General features: G+C 43.3%; 1 protein-coding gene across 1 annotated transcript in view; it reads left to right on the forward strand.

The window, feature by feature from the left end:
* The window catches only part of LOC135207592 (protein inturned-like), a 53596-nt gene that overhangs the window by 29077 nt on the left and 3432 nt on the right, over positions 1-21087 (forward strand). Inside the window, exons 7-20 of the mRNA XM_064239445.1 lie at positions 75-152; positions 495-643; positions 1036-1137; positions 1618-1707; positions 2089-2166; positions 2728-2956; positions 3170-3223; positions 3613-3678; positions 3842-4039; positions 5276-5325; positions 18309-18410; positions 19634-19731; positions 19849-20072; positions 21001-21080. Of these exons, the coding sequence (XP_064095515.1) occupies positions 75-152; positions 495-643; positions 1036-1137; positions 1618-1707; positions 2089-2166; positions 2728-2956; positions 3170-3223; positions 3613-3678; positions 3842-4039; positions 5276-5325; positions 18309-18410; positions 19634-19731; positions 19849-20072; positions 21001-21080 (1598 nt within the window). The remainder of the gene's footprint in view (positions 1-74; positions 153-494; positions 644-1035; positions 1138-1617; positions 1708-2088; positions 2167-2727; positions 2957-3169; positions 3224-3612; positions 3679-3841; positions 4040-5275; positions 5326-18308; positions 18411-19633; positions 19732-19848; positions 20073-21000; positions 21081-21087) is intronic.

A 21087-nucleotide genomic window follows, 5' to 3' on the forward strand; every position in this document is an offset into this window, starting at 1 on the left:
GTTTAAACACATATAAAATATATATACCCTAATATATTTTCAGTGTTTCATAAATTTTCTCCTCCTGGCTACAGATTCCGTCCATGATAACACTTTCTGTTCAGAAATGTGCATCAGAGACCCTCCCAGCAGACCATGAAAGTGATCGGAAGGTAAGAAGCACAAGTGAAAAGGTTAAATATTCAGTTTGTTAGAAATTGTGTAACAGTACATATGAAGAATTTAAAAGCTAAAATTTTTTGTTGTGGCTATTATTTTTACCTTATGAGTAAGTTCATACAGCTATATGTAGCTCTTTCAGCAACGCTTATAGTTCCAAGTTGGGAGTCAGAAAACTGAAAAATGGCATGATTGTGATGTACAGTAGTATTTGTTTCAATAACAACCATTATTTTCATATGGCCCCCACTGGGGTAGTTTCACTGTACGCCATAAAAGCTTTATTTCTCAAACATAATTACATATCATGCTTGGCTCCTTTTACCATCTTACAGAGGGTAACTCAAACACAGCTAGTAAAAATTGTAACTGGCATTGAAGCAGATGAACCAGACACCGGAGGTTTGCAGGAGATTCCTCATACTGTCCTTTATCTCAGCCTTGTTGGTGTAACAGAAGACTCTCCAGATGGTGCTGATATCAGGTGATGTTCTGATCTTCTGTGTTTTACTACACTCTTAGGTAGTACGTTTATTCCACTTACTTGAACAAGTGTGTAACACATTTTTCAAAATTAATCAGACGTATTTGCAATAAACAAAGTATTCTACACATATGAATGCATCATGTGTAGAAAAATAATGAGCCAAATAGTAATTGGTTTCCTTATGCAAGGGACTAACTGAAGTTTGAAGATATCCGTGAACTTGTGAACTTAGGAGTTATATATTTCCATCGAGTGAGTGTAGGACAACAGTGAAATATAACTGCTAAATTGGGTAGTGGTACTTAACTTGCTATGCCTAAATTCTGTATTTATTCTAATTAGGGTTGTGCGTTAATACTGTATACTATTTTTATATTTCCATAATTTAGATACCAGTTTCCAAATTGGACCAACAAACTGGTGAAAGTGCGAGGGATGTTCATCACTACTGCACATACTGTTCAGGAAGTTGTTGGTACACCAGCTTTAAGGTTAGTGTAATTTGTTGCTTTCTAATTTACATGTTTTAAGCATTTAGGTAAATAACTTTATGATGAATAACTTTATTTCTAGTTATTAAAACACTTTTTTTTTTAGACTTTTTTTATGAATTACTGTACTATCTAATATATTCATCACTAACTTCATAAAAAAAAAATTTATATATTAACTTAAAAGCTCAGGTAGACTTCAGCTCTGTAATTGTTGGTAAAGTAATTGCTAATGTGTTATTTTAAGTTGATCCATTTAGCCAGGTTTATGAGAAGTACATTTTTCATTTATGGTTTTTGAGATTTCAGGCTAAGCAAATTGTAAGGTTAGGCTGTGGTTTTTGGTGGTTAGCTTAGGCTAAGGGTCAGAGCTTGCCAAGCTCCACCCTTTTTAAAGTTATGCTTAAAGTTTTATTTTTGGCTTTCAAGCATAGAAAGGCTGTCAGTCATCCTGAGTACTTTTATGTTTCCCCATTGCAGTTCAACTGTATTGTTGGATGGAGAGTACTATCATGTAGCATACGTACGGGAACAAAATGATGTTTTTCTTCTTGCCTTGCCACATTCCTAGTAAGTACCATTTAAATTAAGCTGAGGTTAAGGTTAGCATCAGTATTTCATGAGGGAATTGTCTACATATTTAAGTAGCTTTTTTGCGCAGAATACAACCATTTAACCCACACTGATTATATTTTAATTCTTTGTTGTATTTTAAATATAAATAGCCATATTTTTTTCCTTCACTCAAGTGTTGACTAAACTGTGGAATTTATTTAGTTTTCTCTGTTCATGAATCCAAAAGTTTACCTCTTTGGTTGTAAGTTCTAACTGTATGCTTCATACACTATACAGTAAAGTTTAGTTTATTGTGGGTAGTAATAGCATATTTTGATTATGAATTAAAATTGAACATAAAGGTTTCATTTTTCTAATGAGTTTCAATCTTTACAGTGTATCAAGCCATGAGATCATTGCTTTAATGGACCAACTTGCTGGATTAATCAAGTTCGAATTTGAAACGCTTTCCAAGTAAGTTTTGCTATATGCTACCATATTTTCTATTATCTGAATCATTTACAGATTAGTACAGTGATCACTGTACATTAGTACAGTGATCACTTACAGATTAGTACAGAAGTGTAAGACAGTTATGTTCCACCATATACATGCAAAGAATGATGTAGATTACTTCTGATAGTTCCTTAAGCAGGCAAGTTGGTTATTGGCTGTATATTTAAACTAAATTGGTTTTGGTAAGATTGCCAGTATTGGTGCTATTCATCCCAGCAGGAGTGAACCAAGATGGGATTAGATGCTACATACCAAAATGTATGAGCGATAGATAACGGGGTTTAATGAGTGTTGTCTGTTTCTTACACAACTGTCATTATCAGTTACTATTTAGTTTATTGATCTTGAAAGTAAATTGAATTTTTAATCAGATTGAGTGATGATGGTTTTCAGTGACATATAATGTCAGATCCAAAGTGATCAGGTCAGCACTATTATCCTGTTAACTGTAAAGATATACTATTTCATATTGTGAATGTATTATTTGAACATGTAAAATTGAATGACCTGTATTTTTAGAGGTGTAGGGGAGTCCAACAACAAACCGTACTTGGATCACTTGATGAGCCATGTGCTTGGGACAGTGTTAGCGCAAGGCTTCGTGGAAGGCAGGAGGATTCACCAACAGGAGAAAGGGTTTTGTGGTTTGCAGAAAAACCCATATCTACCTCAAATTCCATCCAGCGTTACTAGCTGTGTATTTTCGTACCCTACGTGGTTGATGTTGCAGGATGATGGTGAGGCCAAGGTATGTTACATTTTAGACTCTGGGCTAGTGTTTAATTGGAACTTGCGCTTGTAAAAGAAGAAAATTAGGGTATTACAAATATATTGATGTTGAACTTAATATATTAACAACTGAATGAGTACTGTATATGTAATCTCCATTAATTGTCAGTGGCAAATTAAGTTTTCATGGATGCTATGGTATGCTAATTACTTTATAAAACTACTCTTTCAGCTCCAGATAGACAACTGTCTTAGTGAACTTGAGTCAGGGGATTTTGGAGACGACGTAAGTATTAATCCTTGCTAGAAGCAGTATTTACCTAGAATTTGTAACATATACATGTGCGTTAAGACTTTTAATTTTTCCTACAATTGATCACATTCTCATATATTGTAATAAAGAGTCTGGGACTTTACAATGATGCACAAAGTATCTTATAGTGTTGCTTTAGTTTGATGGCTCTTTTACTTGCTGGAGATCATTGTGGAATCGTGTAATTAAGACCACAAACTATTTTATCATAAATGCTATACTTTTTAGTGATATGTTTTGTGTGTGGCCTTCTTTTTTTAATTTTTTTAATTTGCAGTTAGCATGATAACATCCTCAGATGATAGGATAAAAATAAACTGTGTTGTTTTTTTTAATACCTCTCTGTTATTTATGTGTTTCAGGACGATTCAGATTGCGAGGATTGCGCTCCTCTTTACAACATATTGGGATGTAGCCTTTTCTATAAGGTAATTCATTAGAACTTGATAGCACCTGTATTGTATACTTGTAAAGGTATTTAGATAAGTCTTATTCTAGATTTCTCTCGTAATTTTGCTGGCACATTAAATCCAGCTGCTATCTTCTTTAGGCAAAGAATTCACAAAAGGTTTTTTTTCTTACATCCCACAGGGATATTTAGTAGCCTCACATCTACCCAGCGAAGAATTAAGAAATGTCTGGCTGTACTGTTATCATCATGGTCTGCTCACACTTACTGCACATGAATCAGTGAGCCAGTTGGTTGCCTGGAGACCAGTGTATCCTTACAATGATCCATCAGTTCCTCAAGATGAAGCCATCAACCATTACTTGCTTGTTGTTGCTATGGTAAATATTATCTTCATGAAAATAATTGTAACAACAAACTCATTGCTACTTATAAATAGCCCACATACTTGGTCAGAGAATTGCATAGACACCTCTGTCCCCTTACAGTCTTTGGATGGATGGATGTATCTCCAGGTTCCAGTATTGATTTTGACCAGTATCATGTATCCATAGTTTCAAGTACTGTATTAATGAGAATTAACACAGTACAACATTCAATTTCCTTCACTTTAAGTTTGAGGATTCTTGGTTATACATATTTTATTTTTACTCTTTTGAAGTGTTGTTCCTCATTGAACGGGGACCTAATATTGTTGGGCAGGATTCAACAAGACTTGCAACCAATAGTTATGACTCCAGCACCATTGGCAGGGTTCAGCAAGACTTGCAACCGATAGTTATGACTCCAACACAACACCAACAGTTACAAGAGAATATGCATTTCTGGCCACCAACAGCGCCAGTACCTACTCCGGATAATGATTCCAAAATTAAGAGATGACAGAATAAGCATTTTCAGGTGTAAAAAACACCAGGGTGGCAGCCTTTAACTCCTAGTTAAAACAGCATTTGATATTGGTGGCAGGTGAAATACTTCCTCTTTGTTTTCAGGGAGGGCTTCTGTTGGATTAGAACCTAACAAGACTTACACACAATAATGAATCCAACATTGAGAGCCAACAGAATAAGCATCCCTGGGAGTGGCCACCACCAGTGGGGCAAGAAATCGATAGCTGCCTACTGACCAATTAAGATATTTGCTGGAAAATACCCGTGGCTAACCAGCACACATCCTGCCCACCCACCATCCGCCTTGTTTATGAGGAGTTAGACTCATTGTTACAGATCAACTTACTCTTGTCATTAGTCAGGATCATGCTCAGTCAAACCTGAGAAGAATGTTGCATTGAAACACAAGGAATGACATGCTTTAATAAGTTTTGTCATCTCTACGTGAAATTTTCATCTCAAAATGTTTCAGTTCTAAAATGATGAGACTTCAACATAACACTGATTGTATGCTAATCTTGTAACCATTACTGTGTACACTGTTACTAGTATATAACAAATAAGAGGCAATTACTTTTATCTGTTTACAGCACACTTCCCCAAACTTTATACGTATTTTGCAAGAATTACAGTAGTTAAGATTTTCTTGTGTTATAATTCACATGCAGACCGTTAACCAAATTTAGTAAGTTCTTTCTAATTTAGTGATATATTTATCTTACCCAGAATCATTGTCTCCTTGGCTTACTCCTAGAGGCAGGAGGAGTGACAGAACCGTAAGTTATCCTTCCAAATGTGTTGTCTTGGACTATTGAAAATTCTTTTACTTATGACCTTATGCATTATGATTAATTTGTACTTTTGTACATGAACTTTCCTGTCAGATATATACTTAGCTATAGTCTCCGACGTTCCCGACAGAATTTCAAATCTCGCGGCACACGCGACAGGTAGGTCAGGTGGTCTACCTTACCCGCCGCTGGGTGGCGGGTGTATGAACCAATCCCCCTTGCTTGTCAGATTTTCTCTGTCGTTTGGAACGATAACAACTGTTGTCGGTTCCTTTGGATAGATTTTTCACTTCTCGATTGCCTGGAGTTGATTTCGACTTCTGTTTGGTGACGTATTCGCTCTGTTTGGCTTGGCATACGCTATTTGTGGACCGTTTTTGACTTTGAACTGGATTTTTCTTTAAACATGTCTGACCGGGATTCAGTAGCTAAAACTTCTGTTTTGTTTAGGGTTTGTGTGAATGAAGGGTGTAAGGTGAGGTTGCCGAAAGCTTCGGTTGACCCTCACACTGTATGCATGAAATGCAGGGGAAATGAATGCTCTTTTAGTAACCCTTGTAAGGAATGCGAGGTTTTGAATGAAGACGAATACAAGGCTCTCTCTTCTTATGTTAGGAAGTTGGAACGTGATAGAGTACGAAAGGCTTCCTCTAGAAGTTTTAGTAGGTCTAGAATGAGTGAGTTGGATGCAGAACCTAACACTAATGTAGAAGTAGAACCTTCTTCCCAAGTTGCAGCCCCTGCTCCCCGCACCGAAGCTGAAGATTCGTCTTCGGAGGCGGCGGCTTTAAGAGCCACGATTCTTTCGATGGATCAGAAGATTCGTAGGTTAGAAGAAGGTAAGGAGAGTGTTAGTGATCAGTGCAGTGTCCCCAGTGTTGTGGAGGGTGCGTCTGACCGGCTCCTTAGTGCCTCTAGGCCTAGACCTCTTCCAGACTCCCAGTTCCAGTGGAGTAGGAAAGTTGAAAGCCGCAGGAGGGCTAGGGAGAGCCCCCACCGGTCAGGCGTCCCCTCGGCAGATCCTGAAGTACGCTCCCAGGCTGCCTCGGATCGTTACAAGAAGGAGATCCTACGTCAGTGCTTCTCCTCTTCGTCGTCGCCCTCGCCGAAGAGAGGTTGGAACTCCCCGGATGCTTTGCGCCTGTTGAAGAGGGCTTGGAAGGCTTCCTGCAGTCCTTTGGCTTCCAGCCCGGAAGTTTTCCCAGAAGATACGTCTTTGGAAGCAAAGAAGCCCAAGAGATCTTGTGATCGCTTATCTTCTCGCGCCCCTCGTTCTGCGCCTGATTCAGAGGAAGACCGGACGGATTCTCCTACTAGAGTCCTTGCGGGACTACAGGCTCAGATCTCAGCTTTGGCGGACTCTCTGGCCTTAAGATCGAGGAGGAGGAAGGACGTTTCTCTTCCGATCAAGAGATCTAGACGCCGTTCTTCAGAGGATCGTTCTCCGCTTCGTAGGCGATCTCCTTCGTATGGGGAGTATTCGTTTGAAGGTAGGAGCTCAGTGAGCGGACCGCTCTCCTGCCTCTCTCTCAGCTTCAAGGCGCCAGACATCGATCAGACGCTCTGTGGAGAAAGAAGACTTTTCTCCGGATTGGATCCCCGCTTCTGGTAAGCGTTCTTCACCTGCTCATCACGCTGTTTCGAGGGTACGGCTGGAAGGAGATAGCTACTTGGAGCAGAACAGGCCTCTTTCTTCGACTCCCTCTCGTGGGACTTCTCCTCAGCAACTTCGAAAAACTAGAAGACGCCCTTCCACAAGTAGGCGCTCGTCTTCCGGATGTCGCTCTCCTCCAATTTCGGATCTGGCGTCGAGTAGACGTTGTTCTCCTGTTCGTAGCTCCTCTCCCTTCAGACGTCAAGAGTCTGGTAGGAGCCATGCGCCTGATAGGCGTCCTTCTGGTAGCCGCTCCCCGCAAGATAGGTGCCAAGAGCCTAGGGTACGTCGACCTCCTGGTAGGCGCTTGTCGTTTTCGAGGCGCCCTACTCCTGACTGTTCTCCTCGTGGCAGACACCAGGAGCCTTTCAAGCGCCCTTCTCCGTGTAGGCGCTCTCCTTCTTCTAGACGCCCTACTCCTGACCGTTCGCCTCTTGGTAGGCACCAAGAGCCTCGCAAGCGCCCTTCTCCCGATAGGCGCTCGTTAGCTTTGAGGCGCCCTTCTCCTGACTGTTATCCGCTTGTCAGACGTCAAGAGTCTTGCAAGCAGCCATCTCCTAGTAGGCGCTTTTCACCTTCCAGTCGACCTGCTCTTGATCGTGCTCAACTTGACAAGCATCAAGAGACGCGCAAGCGCCCTGCTCCTGATAGGCACTCGGCGCCTAGCAGCCGCTCTCCTTGGGATAGGCGCCCAGTTTCTAGTAGGCGCTCTCCTCCTCGTAAGCGCCCTGTTGATGTATCCAGACCTTCTCAGGGTAGAAGCCCTACCTCTCCTTCAGTCGAGATTTCGTCTACCTCGAAGAGGGAGTCTCATTGCAGACAATCCAGACCGGACGGGCGCTCTTCCTTTTCTTCTCGTCGTTCTCCTGCTTATTTGAACTCACCTGTGAGAAGGCACTCTCCAACCTCTCGCTCTGCTCCTGCTAGGACCTCTTCGTCGCCTAAGGATCCTCCACGCTCTCCTCGACAAGGAATCCTAGAGGGTTCGGATGAGGAACCGAACACTTCCACAGCTGTGTCTTCTTACAAGAAGCTCACAGAACTTCTCCTGCAAGAATTTGGGGATTCCCTTACTCCTACGGCTACTCCTTCTCCTCACTCATTATTTTCTACGGCGAAGACAACAAAGGGTTCGTCTTGTGTGAGGATGAAGCCCACACTTTCGATGAAGAAGGCACTTAGGAGTTTTGGTTCCTGGATGACTTCCAAGTTGGAAGCAGGAAAAACGATGTTCACTTTCCCTCCTTCGAAGCTATCAGGACGTGCTGGTTTCTGGTATGAAACAGGAGAGTCCTTGGGATTGGGTCTACCGTCCTCAGCCGATGCGGACTTTTCGGCTTTAGTTGATGCCACAAGGAGAGCTGCACTTAACTCTGCGAAGATGACTTGGGCAATGAACGAGATCGACCACATCCTGAAAGGTATGTTCCGGGTGCTGGAGGTCTTCAACTTCCTTGATTGGTCGCTGGGAGTCCTGGCTAAGAAGATAGAGGTGCCACAGTCTTTTTCTCCAGAGGATCTCATGTGCGTTTTGTCGCGCATGGACAAGTCTGTTAGAGACAAAGCGAGTGAAATCGCCTCCCTGTATGGGGCGGGGATCGTGAAGAAGAGATCTGTATATTGCTCCTTCTTGACGAAGTCCGTCTCCCACGCTCAGAGGTCTTCGTTGCTGTTTGCTCCTCTTTCTGCTCAGTTATTTCCGAAGAATCTAGTACCTACAGGACATCTCGAGATCTCTTTCGGCTAAGGCCACCCAGGACCTTTTGGCACAGTCGGCAAGGAAACCTCGTCCTTCCTTCCCTACCAAGACCAAGAAGGAGAAATCTAGTACTCGTGAGCCCTTTCGAGGGGCTTCTCCTTCCAGAACCTCTACGTTTAGGGGTCGTAGACCCAACAGAAGAGGAAAGACTTTCTCCAAGTCAGTCAAGACTCCCAAGTAACGTGCAAGTCCTTCAGACAACGGTGGGCGCCAGGCTCTTAGGATTTGCGGAAGTCTGGGCCCAAAAAGGGGCGGATCATTGGACCCTTTCAATTTTGAGGAGGGGTTACCTCATCCCTTTCTCCTCAAGACCTCCCTTGACGACCACCCCAAGGGAGTTGACGGCCAGGTACAGAGACCCCATCATGAATCAAGCTCTCCATCTAGCAGTAGAACAGATGCTGGAGAAGGAGGCTATCGAACTAGTGACAGACCATCGTTCAACAGGCTTCTAAAACCGCCTTTTCCTAGTTCCGAAATCCTCAGGGGGATGGAGACCGGTGTTGGATGTAAGCGCCCTGAACTTCTTCGTAGAAAAGAAGAAGTTCACGATGGAAACACCTTCATCGGTGCTGGCAGCACTTCGTCCAGGGGACTGGATGGTGTCCTTGGACTTACAGGACGCTTATTTCCACGTACCGATCCATCCTTCCTCAAGGAAGTTTCTCAGATTCATGATGGGGGGAAGAATTTTTCAGTTCAGGGCTCTGTGTTTCAGCCTCTCGACGGCCCCGCAAGTGTTCACGGGGATCTTGAGGAACGTAGCTCAATGGCTTCATTTGAAGGGGGTGAGGATATCCATGTACCTCGACGATTGGCTGATAAGGGCCAATTCAAAAGATCGTTGTTTGAAGGACTTGCAAGTAACACTAGAATTGACGAATACGTTGGGACTTCTGGTCAATTTCAAGAAGTCTTCGCTAATTCCCGAGCAAGAGTGTGTGTATCTCGGGATACGGATGAACTCTCAGAGTTTTCGGGCTTTTCCCTCCCAGGAAAGGATAGCCCGAGGATTCGAGAGAGTTACAACCTTCTTAGGAAAAGAAGTATGCACAGCGAGGGAGTGGATGAGTCTGCTGGGGACGCTCTCCTCGCTGGAGCAATTCGTTTCCCTAGGAAGGTTGCACCTGAGATCGCTCCAATTCTTTCTTCATCGGAATTGGAGTCGTCGTTCTCAGGATTTGACGTTCTCCCTGTCAATATCTCAGGAAGTCAAGGAGCAACTCACATGGTGGACAGATCCCAACCTCTTTGCGAAGGGATTGTCTCTTCAATCCCAGAGCCCCAACCTAGTGTTGTTCTCCGACGCGTCGGACACGGGTTGGGGGCCGACTCTGGGAACCAGCGAGGTGTCAGGTACCTGGATGGGGGACCAGGTATCCTGGCACATCAACAGAAAGGAGTTGATGGCTGTGTGGTTGGCTCTGAAAGCCTTCGAACCCAACGTCAGAAGATCAGTAGTGCAGATCAACGCGGACAACACTACAGCTCTGGCATATATCAGAAAACGGGGGAACGCATTCCTTCTCGCTGTACGAGACGGCAAGAGACCTTCTTCTGTGGTCCGAAGAAAGGGAAATCAAGCTTCTCACCAGGTTCGTGCAGGGAGAGAGGAATGTGAGAGCAGATCTCCTCAGCAGGAAAGATCAGGTCCTTCCCACAGAGTGGACACTTCATTTGGAGGTATGCCAGAGCCTGTGGAAGTTGTGGGGCAGGCCACACATAGACCTCTTTGCCACATCGAAAAACAAGAGACTGGATCCTTACTGCTCTCCGATCTCGGATCCAGAGGCATTAGCAATCTATGCTCTTCTGCTAGACTGGAGCGGACTCGATGTCTACGCGTTTCCCCCCTTCAAGATTCTGGGGCTAACAATCAAAAAGTTCGTAGAGTCAGATTCAACGAAAATGACCTTAATCGCTCCCTTTTGGCCAGCCCAGGAATGGTTCACAGAGGTACTGGAATGGTTAGTAGACCTTCCAAGATCGCTCCCGCTAAGGAGCGATCTACTCAGACAGCCCCACTTTGACAGGTACCACAAAAATCTCCTCGCTCTCAGTCTGACTGGCTTCAGACTGTCCAAAGTCTGGTCAGAGCGAAAGGCTTTTCATCAACAGCTGCTAAAGCAATCGCAAGAGCGAGGAGGCCTTCCACCTTGCATGTATACCAGTCAAAGTGGGATGTCTTCAGACGATGGTGCAAGAGAAAGAACATTTCCTCTTCCAGTACCTCTGTGACCCAGATTGCGGATTTCCTGATTTTTCTCAAAGAAGAGTGTCATCTTGTTGTATCTACGATTAAAGGATACCGCAGTATGTTGGCAGCGGTATTCCGGCATAGAGGCTTGAATATCTCCGAGAATAAGGACCTGCATGACCTTATTAGGTCCTTTGAAACTTTTAAAAGACAATCTCATATTGCACCGAACTGGAATCTAGGCGTAGTTCTACAATTCCTTGGATCGTCTAGATTTGAACCACCTAGTTCAGCCTCGTTCAAGGATCTGATGAAGAAGGCTCTCTTCCTTATGGCCCTAGCAACCGCTAAGAGGGTGAGTGAGCTCCAAGCTATTGAGGGCAATGTCGGGTTTAAGGAAGAATCTATGGTTTGTTCGTTTCTTCCGGGATTTCTAGCTAAGAACGTAAACCCATCACGTCCATGGCCCAGGAGCTTCGAAATTCGTGGTTTATCTTTTCTTGTAGGGGAAGAGCCTGAAAGAACTCTTTGCCCTATGAGAATTGTAAAGTATTACCTTAAGAGGAAGGAGCAACTTAAGGCCAATCAAGATGTACTTTGGTGCTCCGTGAAGGACCCCACTCTGCCCATGTCGAAAAATGCTCTGTCCTTCTTCTTGAGAAGCCTTATTTCAGAGGTACATGTTGCCTGCAAGGAAGAGCATTTTAAGCTTCTCAAGGTGAAAGCTCACGAAGTGAGAGCCATTGCAACTTCGCTTGCATTCAAGAAGAATATGTCTGTGTGGAACCTGATGGAGGCGACCTTCTGGAGATGCCAATCGGTTTTCGCAAACCACTACCTACGTGATGTAAAAATCACTTATGATAAATGCTTCGCCTTGGGCCCTTTCGTATTGGCGGATTCGGTGCTGGGGCAGGGAGCTGAAACTTATCCTTTTTAGAAATGTTATTTTCATGATAAAATAAATTTTTGAACATACTCACCTGGTAGTTATATATATAGCTTACGTCCCTGACGTCACGGCAGAAATTCAAAACTCGCGGCAATCGCCGATTGGGTAGTCAGGTGCACCACCAGTGTGCCCTCTACCCAGGTACGTAGAACCGTTCCAACTATTCCTCAGATCTTCCATGCCCATAGTCTCTAGAGGGGAGGAGGGTGGGAATTTAATTATATATAACTACCAGGTGAGTATGTCCAAAAATTTATTTTATCATGAAAATAACATTTTCAAACATCTAAATCACCTGGTAGTTATATATATAGCTGATTAACACCTTTGGTGGAGGGTCAGAGACAGCTATCATCGTTGGAACTGACATAAGAGTTAATCAAAACAAACTTACGGGTTCGTACCTGTTAAGGAAGCTGACTTCAATGATATCCTGATTCATTATGTCTGCTTTCCTTATGAGATCCAGCGATCCACTCAGGGGGCTGAAGACCTCTTGGAGACTGTCAACCGGTTAAACCTCTGTGACTAGACTCCCTACAATACCCATGTTCCGGGCGCTACCAAGGAACAAGTTGATCACCTGACTAAGGATCAATGATTGTGGGAGACTGCGTCCAGTCTCCACAAACAACCACAAAATACCAATAGTCTCAAGGTAAGAACAAGGGTATTGGGTTATGGGATTTCAGGGGTAGACCCTTGTCCCATTACTGGATGAGCTGCTACGAACTGTCCCAACGCGTAGCAGTCTTCATACAGTTTGCACTTGCCCCAGATAGTGCGTCGCAACCACTGATTTGCTTCTCCAAAAGGTTGCGTTCAGGATATTTTGAAGGGATCTATTCTGATTAAAAGCTACAGAGGTTGCTATGGCCCTAACCTCATGAGTCTTCACTTTTCAGTAGCCCGAGATCCACTTCATTACATGCTGAATGTGCTTCCTTGATTAAATGCCTTATAAAAAAGGATAGCGCATTCTTTGACATTTGCAGAGAGGGTTTTCTGACAGAACACCAAAGTCCCTCTGAATGGTCACGTAAATGCTTTGTTCTTTCCAGGTAATGCCTCAGGGCCCTTACCGGACAAAGATGAAAAAGTCTAGAATATATATCTGTTGAAAGTTCTCGCAATATCCAAGGGGATGCAGAAGATGTCATTCATATATGAGAGAATCCTTGTTAATCAGAGACCTAAGCCCGATATTGTTGAACAGAGAAAAAATTCGGTAGTCCATGATTGTAGGGGAGAGACACATAACCGGAACGTGCATCACGGAGAGCCAGCTAATACTGGGGTGTCTTCTGCAGTACCCTACTCAGTTAGTTCTTGCTCTCTAGCTATCCTGAGTTGCCAGGAATCCATTCCTTGAAGGAATTCGTTCGGCTAGAATAATCGAGCGTTAAAAAAGGGATCTCTTATGCTCGAGCAATTATATTTAAACGAAATGAATTTCGGTAAATACAAAAAACTGAGGTGGTGTTGTCATGACCATACCATTAGTATCTTAAAAATCGAAACTGGTAACTCCTGGGATGCAGACACTCCCGAGTTGCAGTTTTATTAGGATATTAGTCTCCCAGTCACGAACCGTAGAATTAACTACGGTATGCGACTACCCCCGGACAATTCAACTGCTTAACAGAATCACGTCTCGAGGGTAATATACAACGTATATTTGTAGATTTCTGTACAACGACTTCCATCCTAAATTCTTTTCCCTTTGAGGAATGAGAATAAGGATTGGAAATCTAAACCCTTCCTTCTCTAGCCAAGAGAGTGAAGGAGAAGTCTTCCCTTAAGGAAAGCTTCAAAAGTGAAAAACAGAAAACCCCAAGACGAAAATTCAAGCCAAACTGGATGTTCGCTTTTGTATTCCAGGGTTGGTCGTCTACTGAGAGATATTCTTTACTTCAGTAGCAATTCTTCTTGCAAACGCTAGAAATTCCAGGAATTCGAGCATTCAGCGAGGTACCCGATTATCGTAAAAACAATTATCGGAGATTCTCGATATTAAGTCCTGCGTGGCCTTTTGGGCTAAGGCAGAGTGGACCTAATTCCCCAACTCTTGTGCTGAAAGAGGCGCATAAAACAGGTCCAATGCAAACAGCAGTTCCGCATTTTGAATGGGTGTGACCCCATTCAAAAGGAAAGAACACATTTGGACCCTTTACTTCAGGATCCCACAGAGAAAGAAGCCGCTACTTCGTTCGAACCGTCTCGAAGAGCTTTGTCAATGCAAGACATCAGGTGAACAAGCTCTTCTGTATCAGCAGACTTGAAGGTTTCTATTTTCTTCCCCAAAGATCACAGAATCCAGTCTAAGAAAATTAAATACCTCGAAAGCTCTAAAAAAAAAACCTTTTGAGGAGGTGGTCCATTTCAGAGGTAACCAAAAAACCTTCGTCTTTCCCATGGCCGTCCGACTAGAAGAGTCCACAAGACTCGAGAAGTCCCCTTGGGAAGACGCGGGAACTCCCAGACCGAGAGCCTCTCCAGTATCATACCAGATGCTAGATCTGGATGCTAATCTGGCCGGAGGAAATGAGAAAGCTGTCTTTCCTTGGTCTCTCTTCGTATACATCCCTTCTTTCCTAATTTTCAACGCTCTCTTCAGAGAGCGTGATAACACCATCTTTGTAAAGTCGGACTTCTCAGTTGCCTTCTCTCGAGTGAACTCTGAAGGTGGGGAATGAGGGGCAGCTGGAACAAAGTTTTCCGGAAAAAGTTCCGTGAAAACTTTCATAAATCTTTTCAAGCCTGACAAAGGCTGTAGATCTCTCCGATTCTCTTCGTCAGAAAAGTCTTTCATCGTACGAAAAGGAGAGGGAGGGGGGTCATCCTTCCCTTCTTCTGATCGACCCATAACCGACGTAGCGATGTCATGCTTCGTAGGTGCTTCCAAAGAATCTTCTTGAAGCCTGCCAGTGTCCTGGCGTCGAGAATCCTGACTTTCAGCTTCCTGGTGTAGAACTTCATGACATTTGGCGTCCTGCTGTTCAAATACTTGATGTTCGGCATCTTGGCGTCCAGCCTCTTGACGCCTGGCGTCCAGCTGGCTTCCAGAATCTTGACGCCTGGCATCCTGGAGTCCAGAATCTTGACGCCTGGCGTCCAGCCCCTTGACGCCTGTTGCCCTGGCGTCCAGCTGGCTTCCAGAATCTTGACGCCTGGCGTCCTGGAGTCCAGAATCTCGACGCCTGACGTCCTGGCATCCAGGTTATTGTTGCTCAGAATATTGACGTCTGTCGTCTAGGTGCTTAAAAAACCTTGACGCACTACGTCCTGGCGTCCAGCTTTTAGAGACATGACGTCCTGGCATTCAGGCTCTTGACGCTCGGCGTCCTGGTGTCCAGCATGTTGACGTCTGTCATCTAGGTGTTGAGAACCTTGATGTTTTAAGTCCTGGCGTCCAGCATTTCGTCCCAGCTTTTGATGTATGCTGTCTTGCTTGTAGCAGGCTGATAAGACTGCATTAATGATTTGGGGAATGCTTCCTGCTGCTGGGGACAGACTGGGGAAGCCGCAACATCAATATCACTCTCTTCATCCTGTTCGGCTAGAGGCGAACGTCCTGAAGACGAATGCCAAACCGCAGGAGGAGCTGGAGAATGAACTGAAGGCATCCAATCGTCTGATACTTCCTTTCCTCCTACCAGTGACGACGGCCGCCTGTGCGACATCTTGCGTCTTAGCTTGGTAGGAGAGCAAGCTTCGGAGTCGAAAGAGAAGTGTTCAGGAGTTGCAGCACGCTTTTCTCGACGCCTGGCTGCTACAATGACTGCATCCTGGCAGTTCTTGACGCTTGGCGTCCTGCTCTACTGGATGTCTGTCTTTTAAGGGTTCTTGATAAGATTGTATTAAAGAGGAGAGCTTCTGCTGCAAATCTTGAAGTAAGGAAAAACTACGGTCCAGCGATCCACCCAGGGGGCTGAAGACCGAGTTGTAGACAGCTTCCTTAAAACTACGGTCCAGCGATCCACCCAGGGGGCTGAAGACCGATTTGGAGACTGCTTCCTGCTGCTGGGGACAGCTGGGGAAGCCTAAACCTCAGTATCTCTCTCTCCATCGTGTTCGGCTAGAGACGAAACGTCCTGAAGACGAATGTCACACCGCAGGAGGGGCTGGAGAATGAACTGAAGGCATCCAATCGTCCGATACTTCCTTTCCTCCTACCAGTGACGACGGCCGCCTATGCGACATCTTGCGTCTTAGTTTGGTAGGTGAGCAAGCATTGAAGTCGAAAGGGGAGCGGTCAGGAGTTGCAACAAGCACCGAAAGTCTCCCTTCGTCCGATACTTCCTTACCTCCTGCCAAAGGTGACGGCCGCCTGTGCGACATCTTGCTTCTTATATTGGCAGGAGAGCAAGTATCCGAAAACAAAGAGATCCGGAGTTGCAGCCTACAATTCTCAACGCTTGGCGTCTTGGCGTCCAGCCTATGAAGCCTGGCGTCCAGCCTCGTCTGAGTACTGCGTCGTCAGACGACGAATAAAACACTTTAACCTCGCCTTTCCAATGGCGAGGGTGAGCGTCCTGGGGATCGTCAACAGGTACGCTCGAGGGGACGGCCGCTCGGGAGCTAAAGCCTCTCGCCTCCCTTCGTCGGTCGACTTTCCTTCTCACAGGGGTTGGTGAGTTTGGAAGAGGTCTAGGACTAGGAGCACGACAGGTCCAAGCGGTCGCACCCTCCACTGCACTTATACTTGCATTGATTTTAACACTGTAACTTGTGATTTTAAGATCTCTCACATTCGACCATGATTTCTCCCTGTTTCTACAGGGGCCTTTACTAAGGGCTTGAATGGTCGTTATCATGTCCTCTAAAGTTGGACAAACACCTGTATCAATAGGGGGAATAGGAACTATTACTACAGAAGCAGGATCAATATGATCACTTGAATATTTATAGGAGAGCGAGACATACTACTCTTCGCTCTTGTGATCTTATTATTATTTTCAAGCTTTCGCACATAGCAATAATATCCAGTCACATTCAGGTAAAAGAAAACATTTTTCCTCATATCATCCAACTCACCACTCTTGCCTCTTACAACTATTCTTAACTGATATAGATAGAATAAAGATCTATTGAGGTTTTAGCAAGCCGAGAATTATATCCTCTCACCCACATTCTTTACTCTCGAAGCAGAGTCAGACATTGTTTGGAAAATGCAAAAGAGAGATCAAGGATAAGCAAGAGTCAAAGCAATAATATTCTAAATCAAACATTCTTATCATCATCATTCATTATGATCCATCATCATTATTAAGATGATCCACATGTACCCAACAAGCGAAAGCCAAAGCCAAAGTGTACTTCCCCAAATAACTGAAGAAACACGGGCCAAGCGAGCGAAATTCCAATGATGTCACCGATGCGGCGGCAGGGAAGATCTGAGGAATAGTTGGAACGGTTCTACGTACCTGGGTAGAGGGCGCACAGGTGGTGCACCTGACTACCCAATCGGCGATTGCCGCGAGTTTTGAATTTCTGCCGTGACGTCAGGGACGTAAGCTATTTATATAACTACCAGGTGAGTTAGATGTTTGAAATTTGATATTTTACCCTATATTTTGTATTTGTTGTTTATGGTTGTTTGAAAGAGGTTGCAGGAGGCACCTCTTTTTGTCGTAGTAATAACCCTTTGTAGTTTGGTTAGGTGGTCTGATGGGTTTTGGCTCCTTGCAGAGGTAGTGGTAAGGATCTGTTGAGTAAGCGGACAAATTCCCTTTAACAGGATCTGACTTGGATTCTACCACACAAGGGGATCACATATCCCAGTGGTAGATCCGAGGGTCTTTCAGCAACAGGTCACGTCCTAGCTGTAGCTCTCCAGGCAATGCAGACTCAGAGACAGTATCTATGAAGTCTTCAGCCTGAAAAGGTGAGAACCAAGGTTTTATATCCTACAACCATTATTGTTCCCTTCTTTCCTGTATTATTTAGCTGTCTCTACCCTCCACCAAGGGTTGCCAATCAGCTAAGTATATATCTGACAGGAAAGTCATGTACAAAAAATGATATTGTTAAACTACAATAAAGTTTTGTACATACTTACCTGGGCAGGATATATATGAGTTAATGGGCCCACCCAGCCTCCCCTCAGGAGACAGGTGGAAGAGAAAATCTGGCAAGCAAGGGGGATTGGTTCATACACCCGCCACCCAGCGGCGGGTAAGGTAGACCACGTGACCTACCTGTCGCGTGTGCCGCGAGATTTGAAATTCTGTCGGGAACGTCGGAGACTATAGCTAAGTATATATCTGCCAGGTAAGTATGTACAAAACTTTATTGTAGTTTAACAATATCATATTGTATTTATTGGTGCTATTTATTAAAAACTAAGAATAACCATACAAAATAATGATCTCCAAATAATATTCCTTATCATGTGTTCTTACAGTTTTGAAGAAAATGCAGGACCTGATCCTCTACTGGTAGATCAAGCAGAAGCTTCTCTCTATCAGCTTCATGCATTGCATGTTCACGCTGTTTGTGAGCAAAGGTAAAATGTAAAAGATGGCACTGTAGGCAGTCCCCGGGTTACGACGGGTTCGGCTTACGACGTTCCAAGGTTAAGGCGCTTTTCAATTATATTCATCAGAAATTATTTCCAGGGTTACGACGCCTAAAATGCTCATCTGGCAGAAGAAATATGACACCAAAAATGCAAAATAATCAATATTTGAAGGTTTTTTTGATGAAAAATGCAATAAGAATGTAGTTTATACAGTTTTGAATGCACCCAAAGCATTAAAAGTAAGGTTTTCTTAGGATTTTTGATGATGTTCCGGCTTACGATGATTTTCGGGTTACAACGCGTCTCAAGAACGGAACCCCCATCGTAACCCAGGGACTGCCTGTATTATGTATGACAGCAAGTTGTCATCTCACTTATTGTAGAACGTATGTGATTATATTTGTTCCTTTTCAGAGAGTAGATATTAACAGTGAAAGCAGTTGATACTTTAAACTGCATGTACAGGCAGTCCCCGGGTTACGACGGGGGTTCCGTTCTTGAGACTCGTCGTAAGCCGAAAATTGTTGTAAGCCAGAACATCATCCAAAATCCTATGAAAACCTTACTTTTAATGCTTTGGGTGCATTAAAAACTATGTAAACTGCATTCTTATTGCATTTTTCATAAAAAAAAACTTCAAATATTGATTGTTTTGCATTTTTGGTGTCGTATTTCTTCTGCCAGAGCAGCGTTGTAGGCATTGTAACCCTGGAACATGCGTCGTAACCCTGGAAATAATTTCTGATGAATATAATTGAAAAGCGCCTTAACCTTGGAATGTCGTAAGCCGATCCCGTCATAACCCAGGGACTGCCTTTATCTTGTATTAGCTTACAGTATAGGTAAATTCTGTTTCTATAAACATACAATGACATAAGTCAAGTACATATGCCACTAGTTGCATGGTGTAGGGATGACATAAAAAATAACTTTCCTTCCAAACACAAACATGCTTGTGCCTAGTACTACTAGGTTTTATTGTTACATAACGTGTTCCCATTCACAGTGTCTTAACATCATACCTACCAGTCAAATGTACATTACCGAGTAAACTAATTGAATAATTTCAAATTTGTGACCAATAATATCCAAACAGCAGTCATAGGATTATCTCTTGATTTCTGGTTAATGCGCTACATAATATTAAAATAAATTATTAAGACAGTCTGTTGTATGTATAGTAAATCTTTTTATATTTTTTCAACTAGTTTGACTTGTGGTGGAATTGAGACAGTAATAGCTGATGAGAAGCTGGGAAAAGGAACTCCAATTAAGAAAACAAAAGAAAAGCCTGAGGTTGTTGAAGGTAATTATCATTCCAGTTGTTTTTGTTTGATGTTTGAAATTAGCCATCTAAGATCTCAATGAAGCTTATCAATTCTGTATTATTCTGGGTATGTTATAATGATTATATTGTTATTAGGAGGTATAAGACTGCCAGATGTGCCATCAATTTTGAAGCAAAAGTCATCGCCCTTGCCGGACTCCCGGCTACATGCCCATGATCACATTGGCTGTGAATGTGAGGGAAGTACTGGAGAAAATAGTGAGGAATCATTTACTCATAGTTCAAGGGATTCATCTTTGGCTTTAGAAGATGAGGAAGAAGGTGATGAAGATTCAGATTCAGATTGGAGGATATTCAAGGTTAGTTTTATGCGCAATTTACCTTATCTATACCATAATAACTTCGGCTGTGGAGAGTCCTTTCAATTCACTTCTGTTACATTCCCATTATATGTCACCCATAGATATCTCATTGTGTTACCTCTGGCCCCTGTAGTGGCTACCTATGGGTTATTTGTATAACTTCATGTCTACCTCTGGCCTTTCCATCTATTTCATTCATCGTGTTGTGCTCCCCCATTATGGACCGCTACCTGTCACTCACTTTACGTATTCTTTCCATGTTCATATCTGGATCTCAACTCCTTCCCTTTCTACTGAATAGATTATGAATCACTTCTTTTTAGGCCAATCTTTACTTTCTGAGTCTGCTTTTAGGCCGATATATTCAGCTTCTGAGTCTAACCTACCTTGGTAATGGATCCTAACACTAACCAGAACTTTGAATGATCCTATATCCTGGAGTGGGTTGAAAATTTCTGATCGATTCAGCTACAGTACCTTCTCATTTGATGATATCTTCCCAGTCAGAGAATTGTTCGCTACTTCACGTAACTTAGTTTATTGGTATATTAGGTAGATGTCAGCCAGCTAAGGCAGTGGGTTGTGTGGTACCAACACTTGAATTTGTTTTAAGTTTCTTGTCTAACAAATTTTGTTTTATACATATTAGCTATACTTACTGCGAAAGTTATTCCTCTGCCTACACTGATTAGACATATGTGCCCCTAATTTAGAATGGAGCTTCCTAGTGAGCAGCATAAGTGCTGCAAGTTAAAACTGTCAAAATCTTTTTTCCATCCTGTAAGCCTTCATTGTTATTATTATTACTCAAGTAGATGAAACATACTTTATAGGAAATTTTAATTCTACATTCTTAAGTGCATTTATTTTCAGTTTTATAATATAAGAATACTGTACTGTGAATTTACTATATGTATATTATCAGTCTACAGAGAGTCGTGGACTTCATCAGTATGATCTAGAGACGAAAGGTTTGGGTCAGAGGCAGACATCATCTCCTGTGAGGTTTGTA

This window comes from Macrobrachium nipponense, chromosome 32, assembly GCF_015104395.2.
Source record: "Macrobrachium nipponense isolate FS-2020 chromosome 32, ASM1510439v2, whole genome shotgun sequence".
Taxonomy (NCBI): domain Eukaryota; kingdom Metazoa; phylum Arthropoda; class Malacostraca; order Decapoda; family Palaemonidae; genus Macrobrachium; species Macrobrachium nipponense.